The sequence below is a fragment of the Rhinolophus ferrumequinum genome, chromosome 12, assembly GCF_004115265.2.
Source record: "Rhinolophus ferrumequinum isolate MPI-CBG mRhiFer1 chromosome 12, mRhiFer1_v1.p, whole genome shotgun sequence".
Lineage (NCBI taxonomy): Eukaryota > Metazoa > Chordata > Mammalia > Chiroptera > Rhinolophidae > Rhinolophus > Rhinolophus ferrumequinum.
The window spans coordinates 53,937,298-53,958,665 of NC_046295.1; the positions used below are offsets into that span (position 1 = coordinate 53,937,298).

Genomic DNA, 21,368 nt, shown 5'->3' on the forward strand with positions numbered 1-21,368 from the left:
CTTCACCTAGTTTCCCCTAATGTTGTCATCTTATGTTACTACTGGACATTTGTCAAAACTAAGAAATTAACTTTGATGCATTACCACTAACTAAACACCAGACTTCTCCGGATTTACCAGTTTTTCCATTAACGTCCTTTTTCTGGTCCAGGACTCAATCTAGGATACCACAGTGCATTTAGTGTGATATTTAAGAGATTATGCTGTATGCACTCTTGTAGCTAGCTTTTGCTCTTTACTGCCTTACTGTAAGAAGGGTGCCCAAGACCATCACAGGTTGCACGTCCTGTCCTGGCATTAATAGCATCTCCCCTTTCACTGTCAAAAATGTCCTGGTTTAGACAACAAATTATATGGTCCTTCTAGCCATATGTGTCTTTCCACATCATTAAACACCACCCAAAATTTAGGGCTTAAAACAGTCATTTCTGGTTTCCTGTGACTCTGTAGTTCACCTAGGTGGTTGCCCTGGTCTGGGCTGGCTTGGCGGGGACTGGATGGTCTAAGATGGCCTCACTCCCACATCCAGACCCTCGGCTGGGACAGCTGAGGCCTCTCTCACTCATTCTCTCAGCCTCCAAGAGGCTAATCCTGGCTCCTAGCTATGGTGGCAATGGCAGAAGAGCTCCCTGCAATGAGAAGGCAAGTGGAATGCACAAGGCCTTTCCCAGCCTCTGCTGTGTCATATTTGTTAACGTTTCATTGGCCAAAGCAAATCTCGTGGCCAACCCCAGATTCAGGGGTGGAGAAATAGACTCCACCTCTCATGGGAAGAGCTAATGATATTTGGTCATTTTTCAATCTGCCACACGTTTTTAATGACTTCACAAGAGGATTCACTGTATTTTATTTAGACAATTCCTTATTGTTGGATATGAAGGTTGTTTGTGATATTTTGTGTATATAAACAGTAATATTAAGTGACTGTCTTAATAGATAACTGTGTATGCATTTTATGTTATTATCTCAGATTAGGTTCCTAGAAATGGCTTCCTTGGTCAAGTGATGTAAGCCATTTGTTTTTTTCCCATTAGGGAAATTCAGTTTTATTTTCAAAGTATCAGACTCGTTAATATGAATAGACTTCATGAGGTGTATGCTTGGCACCAGGAAATCCCTAGCAAGTCATTTTGTTTCTTCAGTATTTACATAGATGTTCCTTGAAGATGCTACCAATTTTGGTAAGTGAACGTTTTATTCAAGCGTGGCTTACTTGTCATATCTTCCTTCCCCAGTGACTTTCTGCCCCCCATTTACAGCAAAACTCAGCTGGCTGAATGGTATTCTTCTCTCAATTCCCTGAATACGGATGTTGGTGAGTGAGGTTTGCGGGATTTCACTCAGGTCTCTCCAGAATTCTGTTCAAGTAGTAGCTTTGTAGCAGCTTCAGCCCGTCGGGCAATCATTTCTCTGAAAGCTTATTGTAAACTGAGGGCAGGGTGGCAAGTTTCTCCTGGGGAAAATGGGATGGGGTGTGGAGGGAAGAGTAAGTTCTGAGGGCTCAAATCGGACCTCCAAGACCTTGCCTGGCAGACCCCTCTTCCTTCCCACGGCCTCCCTAGTCACTGCCCAGCCAGCAGCAATGCCAGCCACACACTCTGACCCCTGTCCCCTGATTCTAGCATGGAGCCAGAGGGATGACTTTTATGACCACCTGTGAGGACAGCTCAAGGGCCAGGTCCTGGGCATTTGAAATTAAGCACATGGTTTTGCAGGCAGAGAGACGTAGGGTTGATGGCCAGCTCTGTGCTTTCCCAGCTTTGTGATATCGGGGAGGTCACGGCCTCTTTTGGCCTCAAATCCCTCCTCTGTAAAATAGGGATCTCAAGAAGAGTAATAAAGCTTCCTACCTTGTGGGGTTGATGTAAGAATTATGTGCGATTTTGTGGTCTAGTCATAGTTCAGCACCTGGCTTACATAAAGAGAGTGCTCAATAATAAATGTAGTGTTTTAAACTTCTCTATAACAAAGGTCCTCAGAGTCTGGCCCATGGGTCACTGCCTGTCTGTAAATAAGTTTCATTGGAACAGAGCAACACTCATTTGTTTGCATATTGTTTCTGGCTGCTTCTGCTCTGCAATAGCGACTATATGGCCGGCAAAGCCAGGGAGATTTACTCTCTAGACTTTTATAGAAAAGGTTTACCAAGCTTTGCCCTAGAAGAGTATTTTTATCTCCTTTGAGACTCACAGCAACCTGCTGAGATCAGTGGCGTCGTTGTCCCCCTGTGGTAAAGAAGGACTCAGAGGTTCAAAGCGGTGAAGTATCCATCCCAAGGCCACACAGCTACTGAAGTGTTACAGTTGGACTTGACCTGGGTACTTTGACTGGTAGTACGCAGCATTGCTCTCAGGGATCTCAGGTGTACAATTCCAAAGGTTATACTACAACGCTGAGGGTAAGAGCCCCGAAACCCCAACTAATAGCAATGACTGCCGTGCATCAGGCATGTCCTAGGAACAGACATGGTGCTGAGCCCTGCTAACCAGCGGGGTGGATCTCCCCTGAGCGCTTCCAGTTTAGAGCCGAAGTCAGACCATGCAGGACGTTACAGCAGGGAGTGGACAGGTGACCAGCTATATGAGCATGTATTAGGTGACACAGCCTGCTTAAGGGGCATACATGACCTTGCCAAGGAAGTAATCATTTGGTTCAGACTGCAAGGCAAGTGAGCCAAGCCCAGGGGAGCGGGGAGCTTTCCAGGTAGGAAGAAGAACGTGGGGAGGCTCAGAGGCGGGACAGAGCTGGGGCCTTCAGGAAACAAAGAAGGTGGCAGCAGAGGCTGGAAGATGCCCACGGGTCAGACTGCACTGGCCACATGGCCGTGGTAAGGCTGGACTCCATCCTCAGGACTGCGGGGACCCAGTAGGAGGGGCTGAGCTGGGAGTGGTGGAGTTAGATGGGGGAGCAGATCCCAGGGGCACAGGCCTGGAAGACCCCAAGGGGAGAGTCCATTACAGTGACTTTGCAAGAAGGGTAGGGATGTGCTGGCCAGGTAAGTGGCTCTGGGGATGGGAGACACCAGCTTTAGAGCTTCTCACCAGTTCCGCTGTATTCTACCCTCCCCAGTGTCTTAAATCTACGCCCAACTGCCACCCACCCTGCCTCACTCCAGCCGTTAAGGAACAACCACCACAAAATCTTTGTGTCGTCTTTCAGTTTCTAACGCTGCCAGAAACATGAAACTTCAGTTGCTTATCTTTCCCACCAAGAGTCATACCGAGTTGATTATACACTGGGAGACAGAGAGAAGGAAGAGGAGAAAATCAATAAGCTTCTGAGTGTCCTGCTAGTGCATTCGCTTCTTAAGGAATTAACCACAGACATGATCTGATCTGTAAATGCTCATTAGTTTGCGCCCTTGTTACTGTTTTATGACTTGGTACTCCCCCCAAAAATGATTTCACCAGCCTTGAAATTGAGTCCAGAATCGGGGTCAGAATGGATTCAGAACAGATAAAGACAACTCCTCACTTGACGGCCTTGCCTTGGGGTGTGGGGAATTTTTTGAGGAGGGAGATTCCAGCCCCTGATCGGAATTGGGACTGCTGATCTCACCGGAATTATCCTCACTCTCCAGGCACTTTGCTGGGGAGAAATGCTTCCCTTAGTGAAGGGGAAACTCCTCTTTCTGATCTCCCCTCTTCCTTCTGGAAGAGCAGCTGACATGTTTTGTTTCTGCCCCTGGAGACGCCTACCACATGGACTGCCTGATGCAGATTCGCCTGCAGTACGAGACGACCTGGCAGGAGTGCCTGGCCCACGTGCAGAAGTGCAAGGTGGGTGTCCCTCCCGGCAGGCCTGAGAGGAGCAGAGGGTACAGGCCTAAAGTCCACTCCCTGGCCTGCCCCTGCCTCTCTCTAGCCTGCATCCTTTGTTTTCCTTCATCACGCGCCCCAGGCCCTCTCTGGCTTCTGGGCATTCTGAAGCTATTCCCTCTGCCTGAACCCCGCTTCCGCGGCGATTCTCACGTCCTCCTCGGGTTGTAGCCCAACATTAACAACCAACTCCAGGAGTCCTCCCTGATCTCACAAAGTTATACACTCTCTGATCACCTCAGATGTCCCCCGTGACCCTCTGTGTCCCTTACAGCGCTTGACGTTATTTATGCAGCGGAGGTGGTACGGGCGTCACTGCCTCGCTTTTGTAAATAGTGCAGTCACTGCCATCAACACCCGCCTTTTCTCTTTGCTAGAGGGTGAGCCAGTGAGTTCACTCACGAACCCCTTCAGTTGCAATGACTGGTTTTCTGGGGTACAAGGAAATATTTTGTCAAAAATGCTCCTTCCCTGCTTCCTCAGTGAAACTGTTTAGATGAAAACCCCCCCAAAACCTAATCATTTTGAAGAGGGTCTCACCTGCCGGCTGTGGCAGTAGGCGTCCCCGAGCTCGGAGGGCCCCACCTGCTGCCTCAAGAAGCTCCTGCTACTCCACCCCTCACGTGTCTGTGCGGCTTTTGCTCGGCCACCAAGTCTCTGAGGTGAGCAGTGCTTTCCAGTGCGATGTACTGTCCGGGCACTGTTGCTTCTGTGGGCTGTGCCATCCACTTGTACACACTGTTACTGAATTCTGCAAGATCCTGCACTGGAGGTGTTGCCAGCCCCGTTGGGAGACAAGAAGACCAAGTTTGCAGATGGCCCAGGAGCTGCCCGAGCCCCCGGGGCTCTGCCCATTTGCTGTGTGGCTTTAGGGACAGCCCCATGCCTCTCAGTTCTTTAGGGGCACCAAACCTCAGAAGTAGAGCCTGGAGGGAGGAAGAGGGAAACTTTGTGTCCTCTGAGAACACCCCTGGCACTCACCAAAGCTTTATGAATATCGAGGAGCCCGCTTTCTAGTTGGCATAATTCAGTTATGGGAAATGGGAGCCTGTTTGACTTGCAGCAAGGCTGAGGCCATGCAGGATGGCAGGCGGTGCCTGGAGGGTAGGATAGTTCTAAGTTCAGGTGTGTGGCCTCCAGCAGGTTCCTTCACTTCTTTGAGCCGTGGTTTCCTCATCTGTTAAAGTAGGGCTAATAAGAACACCTCGGGGGGATTCAGTGAGACATGGGGTGGGGGGAGCACGCAGCACCTGGACGTGGTAGGCAGACTGGAAGATGGACCATCTCCACTGCTCAGAGTTCCCCCTGAGGTTCTCAGGGGTGTGTGGGAGGCAAATCTCAGGGCAAGACCAGGCCCTACGGTCAAGTCCAGACTAGCCCTAAGCCACACTGCCTTGTTGCCCTCCAGAAGCAGCTGCTGGACTGGAAAGCCTTCACCGAGGAGGAGGCAGAGAGCCTGGTGAGCCCGTCCTTCTTCCAGATGGTGGGAGAGCTCCAGAGCAAGATGGAGGAGGAGCTAGAGTTCTTGGATGTGCGTAGGTGGGGACCCACGTGAGTGGGGAGCAGGGTGGGGGTCCCCCAGGGCACTGGGCTGTGAGAAGAATGGGATTCCAGAGGCTTCCAACTTTCCTGTCACTCAGTGTGTCCATTTCCCTCATCGTGGCCAATCCCTCGGAGCAGCTGCTCTGCGCCGGGCACTCCAGGCTCACCCCTGACTCCTTAGGCACCCGCTGAGGAGCCAGTCCTGCTGCATGGGACTCCTTGGGAGCAGTGTTGGCAGTGAACGCTCCCTGAGCCCTTGCTGGTCTGGGTGCTGAAGGGCCACAAGGAGCAATGAGCCCTGCCCCTGGAATCTGGAGTGGGGTCAACAAGCATTTTCTGTAAGGGACCAGATAGTATATTTCAGGTTCTGTGGGATGTCTGGTCTCTGTTAAAAAGTCCCACTCTGCTCTTGTCATACAAAAGCAGCCCTAGGCAATGCAGAAACAAATGTGCATGGCTATGTTTCAATAAAAATCCATTTGTGGACACTGAAATTTGAATTTCATATAATTTTCACATCATTAAATACCTCATTTTGATTTTCTCCCCAGCCATTTAAAAATGTAAAATCTATGCTTAGCTCCCAGGGCCAAGCAGAAAAGGACAGTGGGCCGCCTTTACCTCACAGGCCAAGCTTGCTGAGCCTTAACACTGATGAGAGCATAAGACACACATATTTTTTAAAAGGGAGACAGGTGAGAGGATTTCACAGCAGAGTGTGGTGTTTGGCTCAGATGCTGAGTCGGGAACTCCAAAGAAGGAAAGATGCCCCAGGTCGAGATGGGTATGGCCACCTGAGTGCCCAGGCTGATTTCTAGGGTGGTTCCTCTTTCTTCTAGGGCCCAAACTCCGTTTTCTTTCTGTCAGTGACTTCAGTGGACATGGGAAAGGCCTAGACATGGGACTTTAGGGTCAGCCAGACCAAGGGCTTGGCTGTGGGCAGACTAGAAATGCTGCCCAAAGGAGGGAGGACCGTGAGCCAACGTGAGGCCCAGAAGATGACCTTGAGGGGCCGTGCCCAGGCAGCGGTGGCCAGTCCTTGAGGCCTCCTCTGTCTGGTGAGGGAGCCCTGTGAGTAGGGCCCTCCTCCTTGCCCCGAGGCAGTCAGCAGTCAGGACCCCTTCTCTGGCTTCTACTGCAGAAATCTTTCGAGGCTCTGGCGAAGCAGTCAAAATGGCAGAGCCTGGACCTCTTCAACTACTTCCAGGAGGCCGTGAGGCTGTGGGAAGCACATCAGAGCACGCTGTCTGTGCAGGAGCCGGAGCTTGAGACGCGGATAGAGCAGCAGCGCCAGAAGCACAGCCTGGAGAACCAGGTGTGGCCCCCAGCACCCAGGGCGGCCCCCACAGGGGCTGAGGGACTGAGGGAGGGGCCATACCCAGATCGCTGGCTGCCTGATGGCTCTGCTTGGTGGCCCGTGAACTCAGCCAGCATTCAGATGCAAAAAACAAAACAAAACACCTTTGATCCATACTTCACACTGGAACAAAAGTTAATCTCAAATGTAAAACCTCAAGCTAGAAAACTTGAGTAAATGGGGAAATTGAGGCTCACCTTGGTCGTGGATAGAAGAAATTCTGCTGAGTCAGGTGTGGGCTCTGCAATGGATCCCTGAATCCAAATGTGTCTGTAAGAGTGTGTGCCTGAGAGACAGACCGAGGGAATATACTGTGCACCTACCTCTTGCAGTGTCCCCCTGTCCCCACAGGACATGAGCTGGCCCCTGCCCCACTTGCCTTCACGCAGTCTAGGGAGTGGAGCAGGTCTACTCAGATCTTATTTCAAGTACGACTGGTGAGAGTGAGGAGCAGGTGCCATGTGTAGGTGTGACAGGCCGGGCTGGGTGGGTGTGAAGGACGTGTCCCTGAGGAGTCCCATCTGGGTCTCCATGGGTATAAAGTGGACAGAGAAGAACATTCCAGGCAGAGAGAAGAGCCTGGAGGCCTAGCAGTGCCCTTTTTGTAGAAAGGAGCGTCCTGGGCCTGCCCCAGGGGCCTGGACATCTGTTCCAGTGGCCGCATCTCTGTATGTCACTTACACTCTGTGAGCTCTGGTAACTTGTGTCTGCTTCCTCCTGTTCTGGGGGTGGCTATCAGGCCCAAGAGGCCCATCTCGATGAACTCTTGGACCAACTGAGGCAGCAAAGCAGTGAGAGAACACTGACATCTCACCTGGAAAAGGCCAAAGATTTTCTGAAGAATATGAAACACAGGTAGGCAGACCAGACCCCAAAAGACAGAAGGGGATAACCTGGAATTCCTATGCAAGGTCAGAGGCTGCCTGCTTTGGAGCCCAGGGGTGTGCCCAGCAAGCTCAAGATTAAAATGTTACCTGTAACTTTGGAGAATTTTCTGGTGCTTTGCAGCTCTGCTCTCAGCCAACATAGAAGCTTCTAGGGAGAACTCTTCCTTTTTATGGACATGTACATTTATATATGTGGATATATGCACATATAAAGTGTTTTTTAAGTATAATAAAAGTTCGATCATACTATGCAAATTGTTCTAGAACTGCAGATACATTTCCATTGTTAAATGACCTCATAGAATTCACGAGTACAGTTGTTTCATAATGATTTAATCATCTCCCAATTGATTAGCTTTTTAAAATTGGTTCCAGTTTCTCAATATTAAAAACAATTCTCTGTGAACTATCTTGTATCTTTGTGCCTTGGTGCAACGAATTCTGTTAGGACTATTCCCAGAAATGGAATTACACTGCCAGTGGATTGCAATACTTAGATTCAGAAGTATATCTTGAGGTAAATAAGTAACCCCCTGAGCCTTGGTCTCCTTACCTAGGAAACGGATGAAAGTCTGTGTCTTGGGGTATTAGAGGGTTTGATGGGATAATAGAGGTGAAGTTCAAGGACAGGGTTAGGACAGTAGACAGGAAATGAGAACCCATGTTACAGCGAACACAGGGAAGTCTCTCGTGTGTTTTCTATATGTTATATAAAGAGTATGTATTCCTTGTATGGTCAGAAAAATAGTGAAACACCAAGCACTGTTATTGTAAAAGGAAACCAATACAGCCGCGCTGTGCAGAGCTAAAGGCCAACTTGCAGCCCATCTCAGTGGGGCCAGGGGCATGACTTTTGGCTAGGGTCTCCCACACTCAGCCAAGCCCTACTTAGGTGAATGTTTTAATCACAGGTATGAATGTTTTCATGTCCTCCTGACAAAAGAAGTGATGGAGTACCCAGTGATCATACTGAAAGAACTCAACTCCTACAGCCTCAATCTCAGCCGGCACTTCTATGTTCGTGAAATCTTTGAACAGGTATGGAGAGAGATGTAAAAAGCCCAGCCACTCACCAAGAAGCAATGGATGACTTCTGGTTTTGATTTGCTTCAATTTTCAACACCTCCCCTAACCTGTGTGGAGTTAAAATCTATGTAGGGACATCAAAGATAAGAAGCTGAAAACATCTCTAAAAGAGACCACTTCTTTCTTAGTTTAGAAGAGCTCAGAATTCAGGCCTCAAGGCTTGAATGGAGTTATAATAAAAAGGCTAATTTATATGACTTTTGAGTTCCATTCATCTGACCCACCACTGCCACATAACCCTCCTAAATACAGCTCTGACCCACCCACTCTCCTGCTCAGAGGGCCCTCACCAACTCTGCAGCCCCTACCGAACCCCTGGATGACCAGAGGCCCCACCTCTGCTTCCCACCTGGGGTCTCCCTGCTTCAGCAAACTCCTCACTCTCCCTGCACGTGCCCTGTCCCTGCCCTTCCTCATCCTGCTCCTCTGCTGGGATCCTTCCGTCTGCACACATCCCAACTCCACCCATACTTCCGGTCCACTACCAGTGACAAGTGCCCCATCCTCAGCCTGGCCCCCACCTCACCTTCCTCACCCCCTGTCACCTCTCCTCTCTCTGAGCTTGTATATTGGTTGCTGTCAAGTACAGTTCAGAGAGCCTGTTGAAGGTGTTTCCTGAAGGGTAGCTAGATAATGCCTTACTAACTTTCATTCAACTTAGATTGCCCTTAGCACAGTGTCTTGTACATGTTTCAGACACAATGAATACCGCTGGGTAAAAGCATGAATACCTGGAATGTCCTGGTCTGATTCTCCCAGAATTTGGCTCTTTCTCACCCACCCACCCAGCCGGAGTCCTACATGGCCAGTGCTGAAACTACTTGTGGTTGACACTGAACCTGGCCAAGGCTTTCCTGTATACATGGTGTCCCAGACTCCTCAGAGAATCCCTCCTCTTGACAGGGATCACTGTTCCAATTGCTTGTAAAGGCTCCCTGTGGCCCGTGGGTTGAGGTGGAACTCAAGCTATAAAAGGGTGAGCTCGCCATCTGCCTTTTGAGATCAGTCTGGTTGTCTGGGTTAAAGAATAGGCACTATCATGGTCTCCATGTTATACTGAGGACACTGAGCCCCACAGGGTTTATGGGGCTTGCCCAAGGTCACCCGGCTTATATGGAGCTGGCACTTGAATCCAGACCTGCAAACTCCACAGCTCATGGCACACATCTATGGCACACTGTACCCACAGCTTCATCCGGGGAATTGGGAGAGTTAACTAGGAGGCTCCTAGGTCTTGTAAATCATGTTCATTCTCTGTGTTTGTCAACCCAAAATGAACTGGGCACAGCAGATTCCTGCCCCTTTGTTTGAATGCTTCAATTTATACTTTCTTGCTCTTTGCCCCAGATCACTACCAAAAATGTGTCAGAATGAGATTCTATCCTATTAATGCCCGTTGTGTGACGAAAGGGTTTGCTAGTCTGTTTTGGTGAAGGAAAACTGATTCCTTGGATTGGGAACACCCTGATGACCCCAGTGAAATAAAGATCAACGCCTACCTTAGGCATTGGGGGAGAGGGTGGTCCTTTTACCTGAAAGAAAAGAGATGCTCTCAGATGTGGCCCTCCGGATGAAGGCAGCTCTGCTTACTCAGTGTCCCGTGTTTTTTCCTTGTAGAGCTTGGATGGGGAAGTCATTTTCAAGCTCAGGAAACCAGGTAAACCTTTTATAAGTTAAGGTCATTCTCCCTGACCTCACTCTTATATATATGTGGGCTGGGGCTGCCAATCCAGGCTACGTTGGTAACTTGTTTTTCCTTGTGCTTTGGGGTTGGTCCTCAATAGAAGCACACGAAAAGGAGAGAATGAGAAAACTGAGGAGAAAGCAAAGGGATGGAGTGGAAAAGAGCAAAAGTGAGGAAAGCATAAGTAGAGAGACAAGTTCCCTGAGGTCAGCAGAAGAGATGGAAGAAGAAAAATATGAAGGCAATGCGTTCTCCATAACTGAAGATGTGGGAGTGAGCCAGCAGGAAAAATCTGTGCTGAGTGACGAGATAGATGAGTTGAAAGAGGATTCCATTCAGGGATTAGAAGAAATGCAAGTTGAAGGAGACAGCTCCTTAAAGCCATCTCAGAACCAGGCAGATGTGATGGTTCAGGAAGAGCAGGAAGAGGAGACAGAGGAGGAAGAAGAGGAGGAAGAGAATACAGAGGAGGAGGAGAAGGAAGAACACGAGAGTTTATCTATGGTTGAGGTAGGCCAGGAATAGATTCGTTCTTGGGCCTGGGGAGGGTGTGCTATGTCCACTCTGTGTATTAATATAAGATGGGGTCCCTAGTGGCTCAGACTCCATTGGGATGCATATATGAGGTGTGACAAAAAAATACGATGAATTTTTTTTTTAATTTGTTACAGTAAAAGACACATTGCCATTAATTCCCTTCAAAATACTCCTTCCTCGCTTCAAATACACTTATCCCATCATTCTTGCCACTTTCTGAGGCAGTCCTGGAAGTCCTCTTTCATGAGTGTCTTTAGTTGCACTGTCCTGAATCCATTCAAATGGATGCTTCGATGTCCTGAATCCATTCAAAACGTTTACCTTTCATGGTCTTTTTGTCTTTGGGGAAGAGCCAGAAGTGACACAGTACCAGATCCAGTAAATAAGGTGGATGAGGACACACCGTAATGTTTTTATTTGACAGAAAGTGCCATATCAGGAGCGATATGTGACATGGAGCCTTTCCGTTTTGATAAAAAAAAAAATATAGTGGATGCTGCTGCCGCATGCCATCCAACAGAAAGGCAGGGATCTTCAATACAGGGGAAAGTCGCATCGAAGCTTAGTAACCGTGTGTGACAAGTTTCAACTTGTTCAGTGCAGTCAGTTGGGTGTGAGCTTTGGTTGAGAGGTATGTTTTAAAGTGTGCCATAAATCATCCTCCACCATGACAATGCTCTATGTCACACATCGCTTCTAGTATATGGCAATTTCTTTCAAGTGAAAACATTACGGTGTGTCCTCATCCACCTTATTCAGCAGATATGGCACCATGCGACTTCTGGCTCTTCCCCAAATTCAGAATGATTCAGGACATCGAGGCAGCCACAACAGCGCAACTAAAGACACTCATGAAAGAGGACTTCCAGAACTGCTTCAGAAAGTGGCAAGAACAACGGGATAAGTGTGTTTGAAGCAAGGGGGAGTCTTTTGAGGGGGATTAATGGCAATGTGTCTTTTACTGTAATACATTTTTTAAAATTGAAACATTGACTGTAGTTTTTGATCACACCGCGTATAAATTTTGGAGGGACATCTAACATTCAGCCTATGGCAACTGTGCAGGCATTACTCAGCTCCAGCCAACAATGCTATATGGGAATGAATGTAGGCTCAGAATTGCCAGATTTTCTGATTTTTGAGAGAAATCAGAATTCCAGACTATATGTGGAATTTCCTGATTTTAAAAGCACTATGTGGGCAAAAACAATTACAGGTAAGATTTGGCCCACGGGTTTACAACCTCAGATGTCAGGAACCTGTGGTTGGGATCCCCAGGTCTTCTGATGATGTCAAGTTTAAAATCTCGTTTTCTGCTTAGTCCGAAGCCCAGGAAGAGAGTCTGGGGCCTGTCTCCCATGAGGACATGGAGTCCTTCACAACCGCCAGTGGGAACACTTATTTTGTCTTCCTACCCCTGGAACAAGAAGAGGAAGAGTGCAAGAGGTCCCATTCCAACCTTTCTACCCTTCTCACTGATGATGCTTCCAGTGCCAAGTTTCTAGAACAAGTGATAATTCCCTCCACACTAGTTTTAGAAATTAAGAAACAGTGAGTAGAAAACCCTTTTATTCTCATTTTCTTGTCCTGAGTTTTATTGACAAGGTGAAGTATTATAACAAAAATTGGACTAATTTCAGCCAGTAAAAGGAAATGTGTAGGTAACTGAGGGAAGAGATAAGAGACAGAATTAAAAATAGCAAATGTCCAGGACTTATTCGTAGTCACAGATATCCTCTGTGGGAGTGACCCCTCCACCTATCCCAGGATGCCTTGTTGGCTTGGGCCTTATACATAAGACATAGTATTGTCTCTGCAAGATGTTTCCAGATCCTGAGCCATCGATAATCTTAAGTGTGCCTTCGATAATCTTTTTTCCTTCAATTTTGTAGATATAGACCATAAGTGTGAGTATATCAGTATGGTATTTGGCTCTGATTACATGACACATTTATTGCAGAAAATTAGAAAATCAAAAAAAAAAAAGTAAAATGAAGACTGTAGAAATGGCCCATAATTCTACCAAAGAATTTACCTCCCTTACTCCCGAGTTTCTGGGCCTTCATGTTTGAATTTGGACCAAAAGTGGATATTTGAATTTGGCTTTAGGCGAGCATTTCTATTACCCTTCTGACTATACAATGTCATAGCTAGGACTAACGAGCTAGAGATCACCTGGTTAGTCTACCTCCCATGTTTATACATGGGCAGGTAATAGAAGGAATAAAGTCAGGACTTTGTACTCTTTTCTCCATCACCTCAGCATCTTCTCACCTTGAAAAATGTCTCAATTCGAACCTCATTTTTCTCCTTCTTCTATCACAGGCCATTGTCTGTCCTTTCCATGGCCCATAGAATGAACCACCACAAAAGATCAACGTTCTGGTGTATGTGTAGTGGTGCTTCATTGTGGTTTTAATTATCATTTTCCTGATGAATAATGATGTTGCACACCTTTTCTTATACTTGCTGACCATTTGGTTATCTTTTTGTGAAATATCTAGTAAAATCTTTTGCCATTTTCTTTTTGGTGGATTGTCTATCGTTTTTCATATTAATTTATATGAATTGGTTACCTCTCCTACCAGTGTTTCCCCGAAAATAAGACCTAGCAGGGCAATCAGCTCTCAGGCGTCTTTTGGAGCAAAAATTAATATAAGACCCAGTCTTATTTTACTATAATATAAAACTGGGTCTTTATAACATAATACAATACAATATAATATGATATAAGACCGGGTCTTACATTAATTTTTGCTCCAAAAGACTCATTAGAGCTGATTGTCCGGCTAGGTCTTATTTTCGGGGAAACACGGTAGGTATGATTTGTCAGGTAAAAACATGGCAAATGTTCATCCCCTCTCTGTCTTGCCTTTTTACTCTCTTAAAGGTATCTTTATATGAACAGAAATTCTTATTTGTAATAAGGTCCTATTCATCAATTTTTTCATTAGGGTTAGTGTACTTTGTGTCCTACCTAAGAAAGCTTTATTTGCCCCAAGGTCATGAAAATATTCTGTGTTATCTACTACAAATGTTATTGTTTTGAATTTCCACGATTAGATGTACAATCCGCCTGGAATTAATTTTTGTTTATGGTGTGAATTTATCCATATTTCCCATATGGATACCGAGTTGACTCCAGACTGAGAAAACTCTCCTCTCCCCACTGGTCTGCTGTGCCTGCTTTTGTTCCCTTATGTTTCTATTCTTGCATCACTACCTCACCTTGCTTGATTACTGTAGCTTTATCCTAAGTCTTTTTTTTTTTAATTGAAGTTTATTGGGGTGACAGTTGTTAGTAAAGTTTCATAGATTTCAGGTGTACAGTTCTGTAATACGTCATCTATATCTCACATTGTGTGTTCACTACCCAGAGTCAGTTCTCTTTCCATCACCATATATTTGACCCCATTTACCCTCTTCTAGAGCCCCCCTCCCTCTGGTAACCCCTAAACTATTGTCTAAGTCTTAATATCTCAAAAGTGTAAGTCCTTTGACTTTGGTCTTCTCCAAGATTGTCTTGACTGTCCTTGACCATATTTGTATTTCTATCTAAATTTGAAATCAGCTCATCAGTTTCTATAAGAAAGCATCTGCTGCAAGGTTTTTTTGTTGTTGTTGTTATTGCATTGAATTTACAGATAAATTTGGGGAGAACTAACATCTTAACAATACATAGCCATCTTAATCAATACATAAATTTTAAAAAGGAAGAAGTGATAAGCTAGGAAAAATATTTGCAGCTCACATCACAGTCAAAGGACCTCATGTTCCCAATATCTAATGAACTCCTGTATGAAGAGGTTGGTAATAAAAAATGCAGCTACACAATAGAGAAATGGGCAAAAGATATTAATGGACAGTGTGCAGAAAAGCAAATTAAGTAGTCTAAAACACATGAAAATATGCTCAGTCTCAGTCATAACATGACAAAATCGTGAAATTCAAAAGCTGGACAATACCCTCTGAGGCTATGGAGAAGCAGGAACTATTATTCATTGCTTGGTGGGAGTTCAGGTTGCCTTGCAATGGAAGCAGTTTGGCCATATCTTCAAGAATCACACATGTATTTTAGTCTTTGACAATACATAGCCATCTATGGCTATGTTTTAAGATGTCAGTTCTCCCCAAATTTATCTATAGATTCATTGCAATAATAACAACAACAACAAAATCACAGCAGATGTCTTCTTATGGAAGCTGATAAGCTGATTTCAAATTTATATACAAATACAAGTGACAATTCTAGTTCAGGGAATTTATCCTATAGAAATGCTTCTACACTTGATGTATGTACAAGGTTATGCATTGCAGTCTTTTTTATAAGAACAAATAGTTTGAAACCACCCAGTGTCCTCCTCTAGCAAGGGTATCGCTAATGAATGATGGTCCACCCAGACTAGAAAAATACAATATAGTTGGGAAATAAAACAAGGAAGAAGGAATGAGGGGGGAAGCACTTCATGTAACGATATGGAAAGATCTCTCCCTGGTAACGATTACTATCAGGGATGACCCCCACTCTTCTCTCCCTCAGACTTCGATCTGGCTTTTTTGAGCACTTAGAGAAGTGGTTTGACCAGTGTGCCCTCAATGCCCGGGTCACTTTGGCCACTAAGATTGATGAGCTGGATTCAGAACTGGAGCTGCGTCTGCACCTGCACCAGCCAAGAGCCCAGCGCATTGAAAAGGACATCCACAACTTCAGGGCAGGTACAGACCCTGCCTGGGAAAGGCTGCCCTGCCCCAGACACCCTGATGTCTGTGCCAGTGCAGCTCCACATTCATGAGCTGCCCCAGTTTGCACCACACAACATTTATCATGTTGTCATCGCACCATGGAAGATATGTGCAAGGGTTTGCACCTCCTGTGCAGGCAGAGAAGGTAGTACTCAGAATCCTCATTCAAGACTTTTTAAAATTGTTTTTTTAAAGGAGGGCATTAGATGATGACATGAAGAGTATGGTCCTGTTTTAGACGTGTGGATCCTGGATGTGCTCACACACCTGTTGGATGCACACCTGTATGGCGGATGCTCTAGAAGCAAGCCTGTTACTCAGGAATCAGAGCTGGCAGGCTCAACCATTGTAGCTGTGTGACTCTAGGCAGGTTACCTAACTTCTCTGATCCCTCCCCTCCCTGCAGAAGGGGATGTTGTTGGTAATGATACAGTGAGGAATCATGAATACCTTATACATGTCACAGCCGCCAAAAGTGGTAGCCATTGATTTCAGCTTATAATTTATAACACTTAAAAAAAAAAAGAAGTGCCATTTCTTTCTTAGGCAGAGAGCTCCATTAATAGAGGGACACACTTTTAGTTGAATTCTTCAGTGACCCCTGTTAGGTTTTCACTTGCATCGTACTTCAAGCTCCATCATAGACCTTTAGAGCTTGAAGAGGGTCCCCACACGAGCTCACCCAACCTCCTCCTGCCTGGGGCAGGGAAATGGTTGTGGAATCAGACAGCCTGGCCTGGAGTCCCAGGGCTTGTCGCCTCAGGAGACCTTTTTTGACTTTTGGAACCTCCTTGTCTTCGTCTGGAAAATGTACATGAAATATCAATATAAATAAAGATGCTTTCTAAAGGCTGGTTTCCTTCCCCTTTCCTGGCCCCCGGGGCCCAATGGATAGTGTGGAAACTGAGGCCAGAGAAACAGCATCCTAGAGTCACACCGTTCATTTTTGGCAGAGCGGGGACCACAGCACTTTGACCACTCCCAGCAGTGGGATAGATCGGACGGGGTGATCTGGGGCTGTCCATTAGCTCTCAAGGCCTGTGATGGAGCTCTGGAAGCCAAATCCTGGTTCTTTTTACTCCGCCTTGGAAGTTCATTGGAATTCAGGTTCATTGGAAATGAGTAGCCATTGGTATAAAGGAACAATGTCCCAACTGGCCACTTGCGTACTGGTTGTTTTCTCCCCAAACCTTCTTACCGAGATCCCTGCCCTCCCCAGTACCCACCTCCCCTCCCATCTGCTCCTGGGTCACTCCCCCGGGACTCCCTAACTCCCAGGCTTTGTTCTGCTCAACTGCAGGCAGGATGTCTGCATCCGCAGAGACCTCCCCACCCACAGCTGGGCAGAGCCTCCTCTCCAGTTAGAGACACTGGGCAGTCTCAGACTGGCCTCCTTGAGATCTGTGTCCATTCCTATGCCACGCCCTGGTGAGGACAGTGGGGCAGGGTAAGGGACATTGTCCTGAACGGTCTCTGCTCTGCAGCTGGCCTGGGAGAGGCAGCCGTCTGTCCAGCAAAGGAATGTCCTGAGGTGACTCAGGATCCCAAAGGACCTCGTTTCCCCTCATCCTTTTTGCAGCTGAGCTCTTGCTTCATCAAGAGCGGCTGGACAGCCATTGTGCCGGGGTGACAGAGGCTCTGAAGAAGGAGAGGCTGCTGTTCTATCAGTTCCAAGAGGAGCAAAACACCAGGAGTAAAAACTTCCGCCGCAAGATTTACGACATGGAGCATACCTTCGTGAATGCCACCAGGAGCCAGAAGTAAGGGCTCTGGAGTCCCCATCCGGGCCAGAGTGAGGGGAGGGAGGCCCTCTGACCCAGCACACTGAGGGTTCCACACCGTGTCCCGCACTTCCTTCTAATGCCTCGTTTTCTACTCAGAGAAGATAGACAGTGGTTCTGGTTGCCGGGCACAGTGGTGGGCATGGTGGTGGAGCTCAAGCAGCCTTCTAGGTTGCCCTCCCATGCCCAGGTTACCACCCTGCTCCTCTCACGTCCCCCAGGCTGGTCACTCTCTGTAACACACTGCACCAGGAGCTGCTTAGCTACGTCGATGTCATCCAGTTGTCCCTGCGCAGCTTCCGCCAGTACTTGGAGGAGAACCTGGGCAAGCTTCGCTACACCAACGTTGAGTTTCTCAAGCACTGCAGGTGGGACGCAGCATCTGGGGCCTCTGCAGGCCACCGGCTTGTCTCTTGAGAGTTGGTCATTTCCCCCTTAATTTTTTAAAAAATTAAATTTATTGGGGTAACATTGGTTAATAACATTATTATAAGTTTCAGGTGTACAATTCTATAATACATCATCTGTATATTGCATTGTGTGCTCACCATCCAAAGTCTCCTTCCGCCACCATATATTTGACCTCCTTTACCTTCTTCATCCTCCTTCCACCCCCCCGTCCCCTCTGGTAACCACCGCATTGTTGTCTGTGTCTGTGAGTTTGTTTGTTGCTTTGTGTTCTATATCCCACATGAGTGAAATCATGGATCTTGTCCTTTTTCATCTGACTTATTTCACTTAGCATGATAGTCTCAAGATCCATCCATGTTGTCGCAAATGGCACTATTTCATCATTTTTTATGGCTGAGTGTTATTCCATTGTATTAGGTTGGTGCAGAAGTAATTGCAGTTTAAAAGGTTAAAAATAATTGTAAAAACCGCAATTACTTTTGCACCAATCTAATGTATATGTACCACATCTTTATCCAATCATCCATCAAAAGACATTTAAGTTGTTTCCATGTCTTGGCCACTGTGAATAATGTGACAATGAACATAGGGGTATGTATAAAGATATACATATCTTTATGAATAAGTGTTTTCAAATTTTTTTTGTGGCAAAATATGCATAACATAAAATTGTCCATTTTAACCATTTTCAGGTGTACAGTTCAGTGGCAGTAAGTACATTCACATTGTTATGCTACCATCACCACCATCCATCTCCAGAACTTTTTCATCTTCACAAACTGAAACTGAATCCATTAAACACTAACTCTCATTCTCCTCTCCCCCAGCTTGTGGCAACCACCATTCTACTTTCTGCCTCTGTGAATTTGACTACTCTAGGTGCCTCATTATAAGTGAAATCATACATTTGTCCTTTTTTGTGTCTGGCTGATTTCACTCAGCATAAAGTCTTCAATCCTCATCCATATTGTAGCATGTGTCAGAGTTTTATTCCTTCTTAATGCTGAATACGAGTTCATTGTGCATAAATATGACTTTTTTTTTTTTAATCCATTCATCCCTCAGTGGACATTTGGGTTGTTTTCCTGCTTCTGTCCTTGAGCTACCTGCATTCATTTTTCTTGACCTTGTACTTTTAATCTAAAGCCTTGTCAACCTCAGTATTTGGGATGGGTGGAACATTTCAGGTCTGATCAGTGGCTTTTATTTCTCCCAAATTATCTTCAGATTATTTTCAGAGGGAGGCAACTTTTCTTTGGAAGAAATTGACTCACTGTGTCATCGATTGGAGAAGGAAGCTACCCGGATAGAGTTTGTTGAAAACTTAATCATGATCAACATGGAGAAGATGGAGAGCGAGTACCTGGACCAGGTGGGTGAGCCCCACCCCTGACCTCCAGCCAGACTCTCAGGACACCTGGTTACAAGGTCAAAGGGGCCAGACAAGCCCCCTTTCCAACCATTAATTGAGCCTGTACCCCTCTGCTTCTAAATCCCAAAAGTTCCCAGTTAAGCCCCCCTCCTTTACTTTCTATATTTCTTTACAGGCCAATGATGTCATCAACAAGTTTGAAAGTAAATTCCATAACTTGTCTGTGGACCTTATTTTCATAGAGAAAATCCAACGGGTGCTGACAAATCTACAAGTGAACATCAAGTGTGAGGTAGGACAGATTCATTCTTCATCTGGTGGGTGTTTATCACACACACCTGCACACCAGCACTGTTCCAGGTGCTGGGGTTACTGGTGTGGTCTCTGCCCCAGGGTACTTGCACTCCAGCCAGGAAGACAAAGCTTAAATCATAATAGCCTCTAACTTTCATTGAGTTCTTATGCACCATGCATCCTACTAACTGACTTATTCTGATTAGCTATGTTAGTCCTCAGAAGGATTGTATGAGGCAAGTACTGTTTTTAACCCCCATTTTAGAGATAAAGAAACCAAGGCAGAGAGTAATTAAGTGACTTAGTCAAGAACACAGAGCTCTTAAATGATGGAGCCAAAATATGAATCCAGGTCAAAGATCTCAAATAAACCTAGCTACACACCTCAAGGAATTAGAAAAGAAGAACAAACTAAACCTAAAGTTAGCAGAATGAAGGAAATAAAGGTCAGATCAGAAATAAATGAAATAGAGTCCAGAAAAACAGTAGAAAAGATCAATGACGCTAGAAGCTGGTTTTCTGAAGATAAACAAAATTGGCAAAACTTTTGCTAGACTAACTAAAAACAAAAAGAGACAAGAGTCAAATAAATAGAAGTGAAAGAGAAGACATTGCAAGTGACCCCACAGAAACACAAAGAATCACGAGACTATTGTGACCAATTACATGCCAACAAATTGGATAACCTTTAAGAAATGGATAAATTCCTAATAACATATCTACGCCCTCAACCAGGACTGTGGGTCACCAATTTTATTTTAAAACTTTAAAAATTTTTCATCTATTTGACAGTAAAGAAAAAACAAAAACTTTCAAATTTGCGTTAAGTTTTTGATAAGATTGTGCATTTCATTTTTCTAGTACTTAATCTCTCTCTCAGATAATATGTTTTGTTGAACATTTTCCTGGTCAAAATAAGGAATTCTAAAAACAAATCTCAGAACCTCTGGTTTTTCTAGGTGGCAAAATCCAATTCGCAAACAGATGAATTAAATTCTTCTCTGGAACAGCTTAAAAGCAAGGTAGAAATGTGTCGAAACTCAAGGGGGGATAGAAAGGTAAGTGCTCAATAATTGCTAAGCTATGAATAGTAACGATGCATGATGCTGGAATCATAAACTGGGAATAGACATGTCTGTGGTCAAGATTTCTCCAGCAGCAGAGGGGCCACTGAGCCTTCCTACTTAACCCGTTTTATTCAATGGAATTAAAGAAGAGAAGAGAAACCAGCCACCTCCCCCAGCACCTCCCAGGCAGGCAGCTCTAGTCCAGAGAGAGCTTCTTTTCTTTTCCACTTCAGTGAGTGAGTTCAGGTTTTATTGTTATTAGCAGCGAGAGAACATTTATTTTTCTATCTTTACTGCTTTTTCTTGCGTAGTAACATGTGCTTCTTGAAAAAAGTTCCAACACCCACAAAGCACAGAGTGGAGAACACACATCCCTCGTGTGGTTCTCATTCCCTGCAGAGCCCCTATGACCTCTGTATTTTTGTGCAGATGTTTCTACACTTCCTTTGGAGAGCAGGGAAAACTGGTTAATCAGCGGTGACCCCTTCAACAGACCGGTTAGGGATCGCTCTGCCTCTCCAGGGCAGAGACATTTGTTCTCCCACATTTCCTTGCTTCCTGTCTTCCCTTTCTGCCCATTCCTGGTGCTGTCAGAGTGCTGGGCAGGGTGGGGGTGCGGTAGGGGGGTGGCACAGCCTCCTGGCCAGGTGGGGGGAGCATGAACTTGGATGGACAGGTAATCCTGTGTTGATGGAGGACGCTGGTTGGATGCTTCTGCAGAGCAGTGATCAGGACACGGGAGTGAGGCATCTGCTGCATGGTGAAGGCGGTGGGGACCAGGGACAAAGT

The 21,368-nt window shown here is 45.9% G+C and overlaps 1 protein-coding gene across 4 annotated transcripts in view; it reads left to right on the forward strand.

The window, feature by feature from the left end:
- Window positions 1–21,368, forward strand: part of CCDC180 (coiled-coil domain containing 180) — a 49,864-nt gene that overhangs the window by 11,022 nt on the left and 17,474 nt on the right. For 3 of the 4 annotated variants that reach the window (XM_033122116.1, XM_033122117.1, XM_033122118.1), the window contains exons 10-24: window positions 1,236–1,315; window positions 3,691–3,779; window positions 5,227–5,349; window positions 6,502–6,675; window positions 7,457–7,572; window positions 8,516–8,642; window positions 10,308–10,347; window positions 10,475–10,884; window positions 12,233–12,462; window positions 15,452–15,627; window positions 17,234–17,414; window positions 17,657–17,803; window positions 19,074–19,218; window positions 19,394–19,510; window positions 20,472–20,570. In XM_033122116.1, the coding sequence (XP_032978007.1) occupies window positions 1,236–1,315; window positions 3,691–3,779; window positions 5,227–5,349; window positions 6,502–6,675; window positions 7,457–7,572; window positions 8,516–8,642; window positions 10,308–10,347; window positions 10,475–10,884; window positions 12,233–12,462; window positions 15,452–15,627; window positions 17,234–17,414; window positions 17,657–17,803; window positions 19,074–19,218; window positions 19,394–19,510; window positions 20,472–20,570 (2,254 nt within the window). Of the gene's footprint in view, window positions 1–1,235; window positions 1,316–3,690; window positions 3,780–5,226; window positions 5,350–6,501; window positions 6,676–7,456; window positions 7,573–8,515; window positions 8,643–10,307; window positions 10,348–10,474; window positions 10,885–12,232; window positions 12,463–15,451; window positions 15,628–17,233; window positions 17,415–17,656; window positions 17,804–19,073; window positions 19,219–19,393; window positions 19,511–20,471; window positions 20,571–21,368 lie in introns of those variants that run through there. The other variant, XR_004424584.1, reaches the window with a different exon arrangement.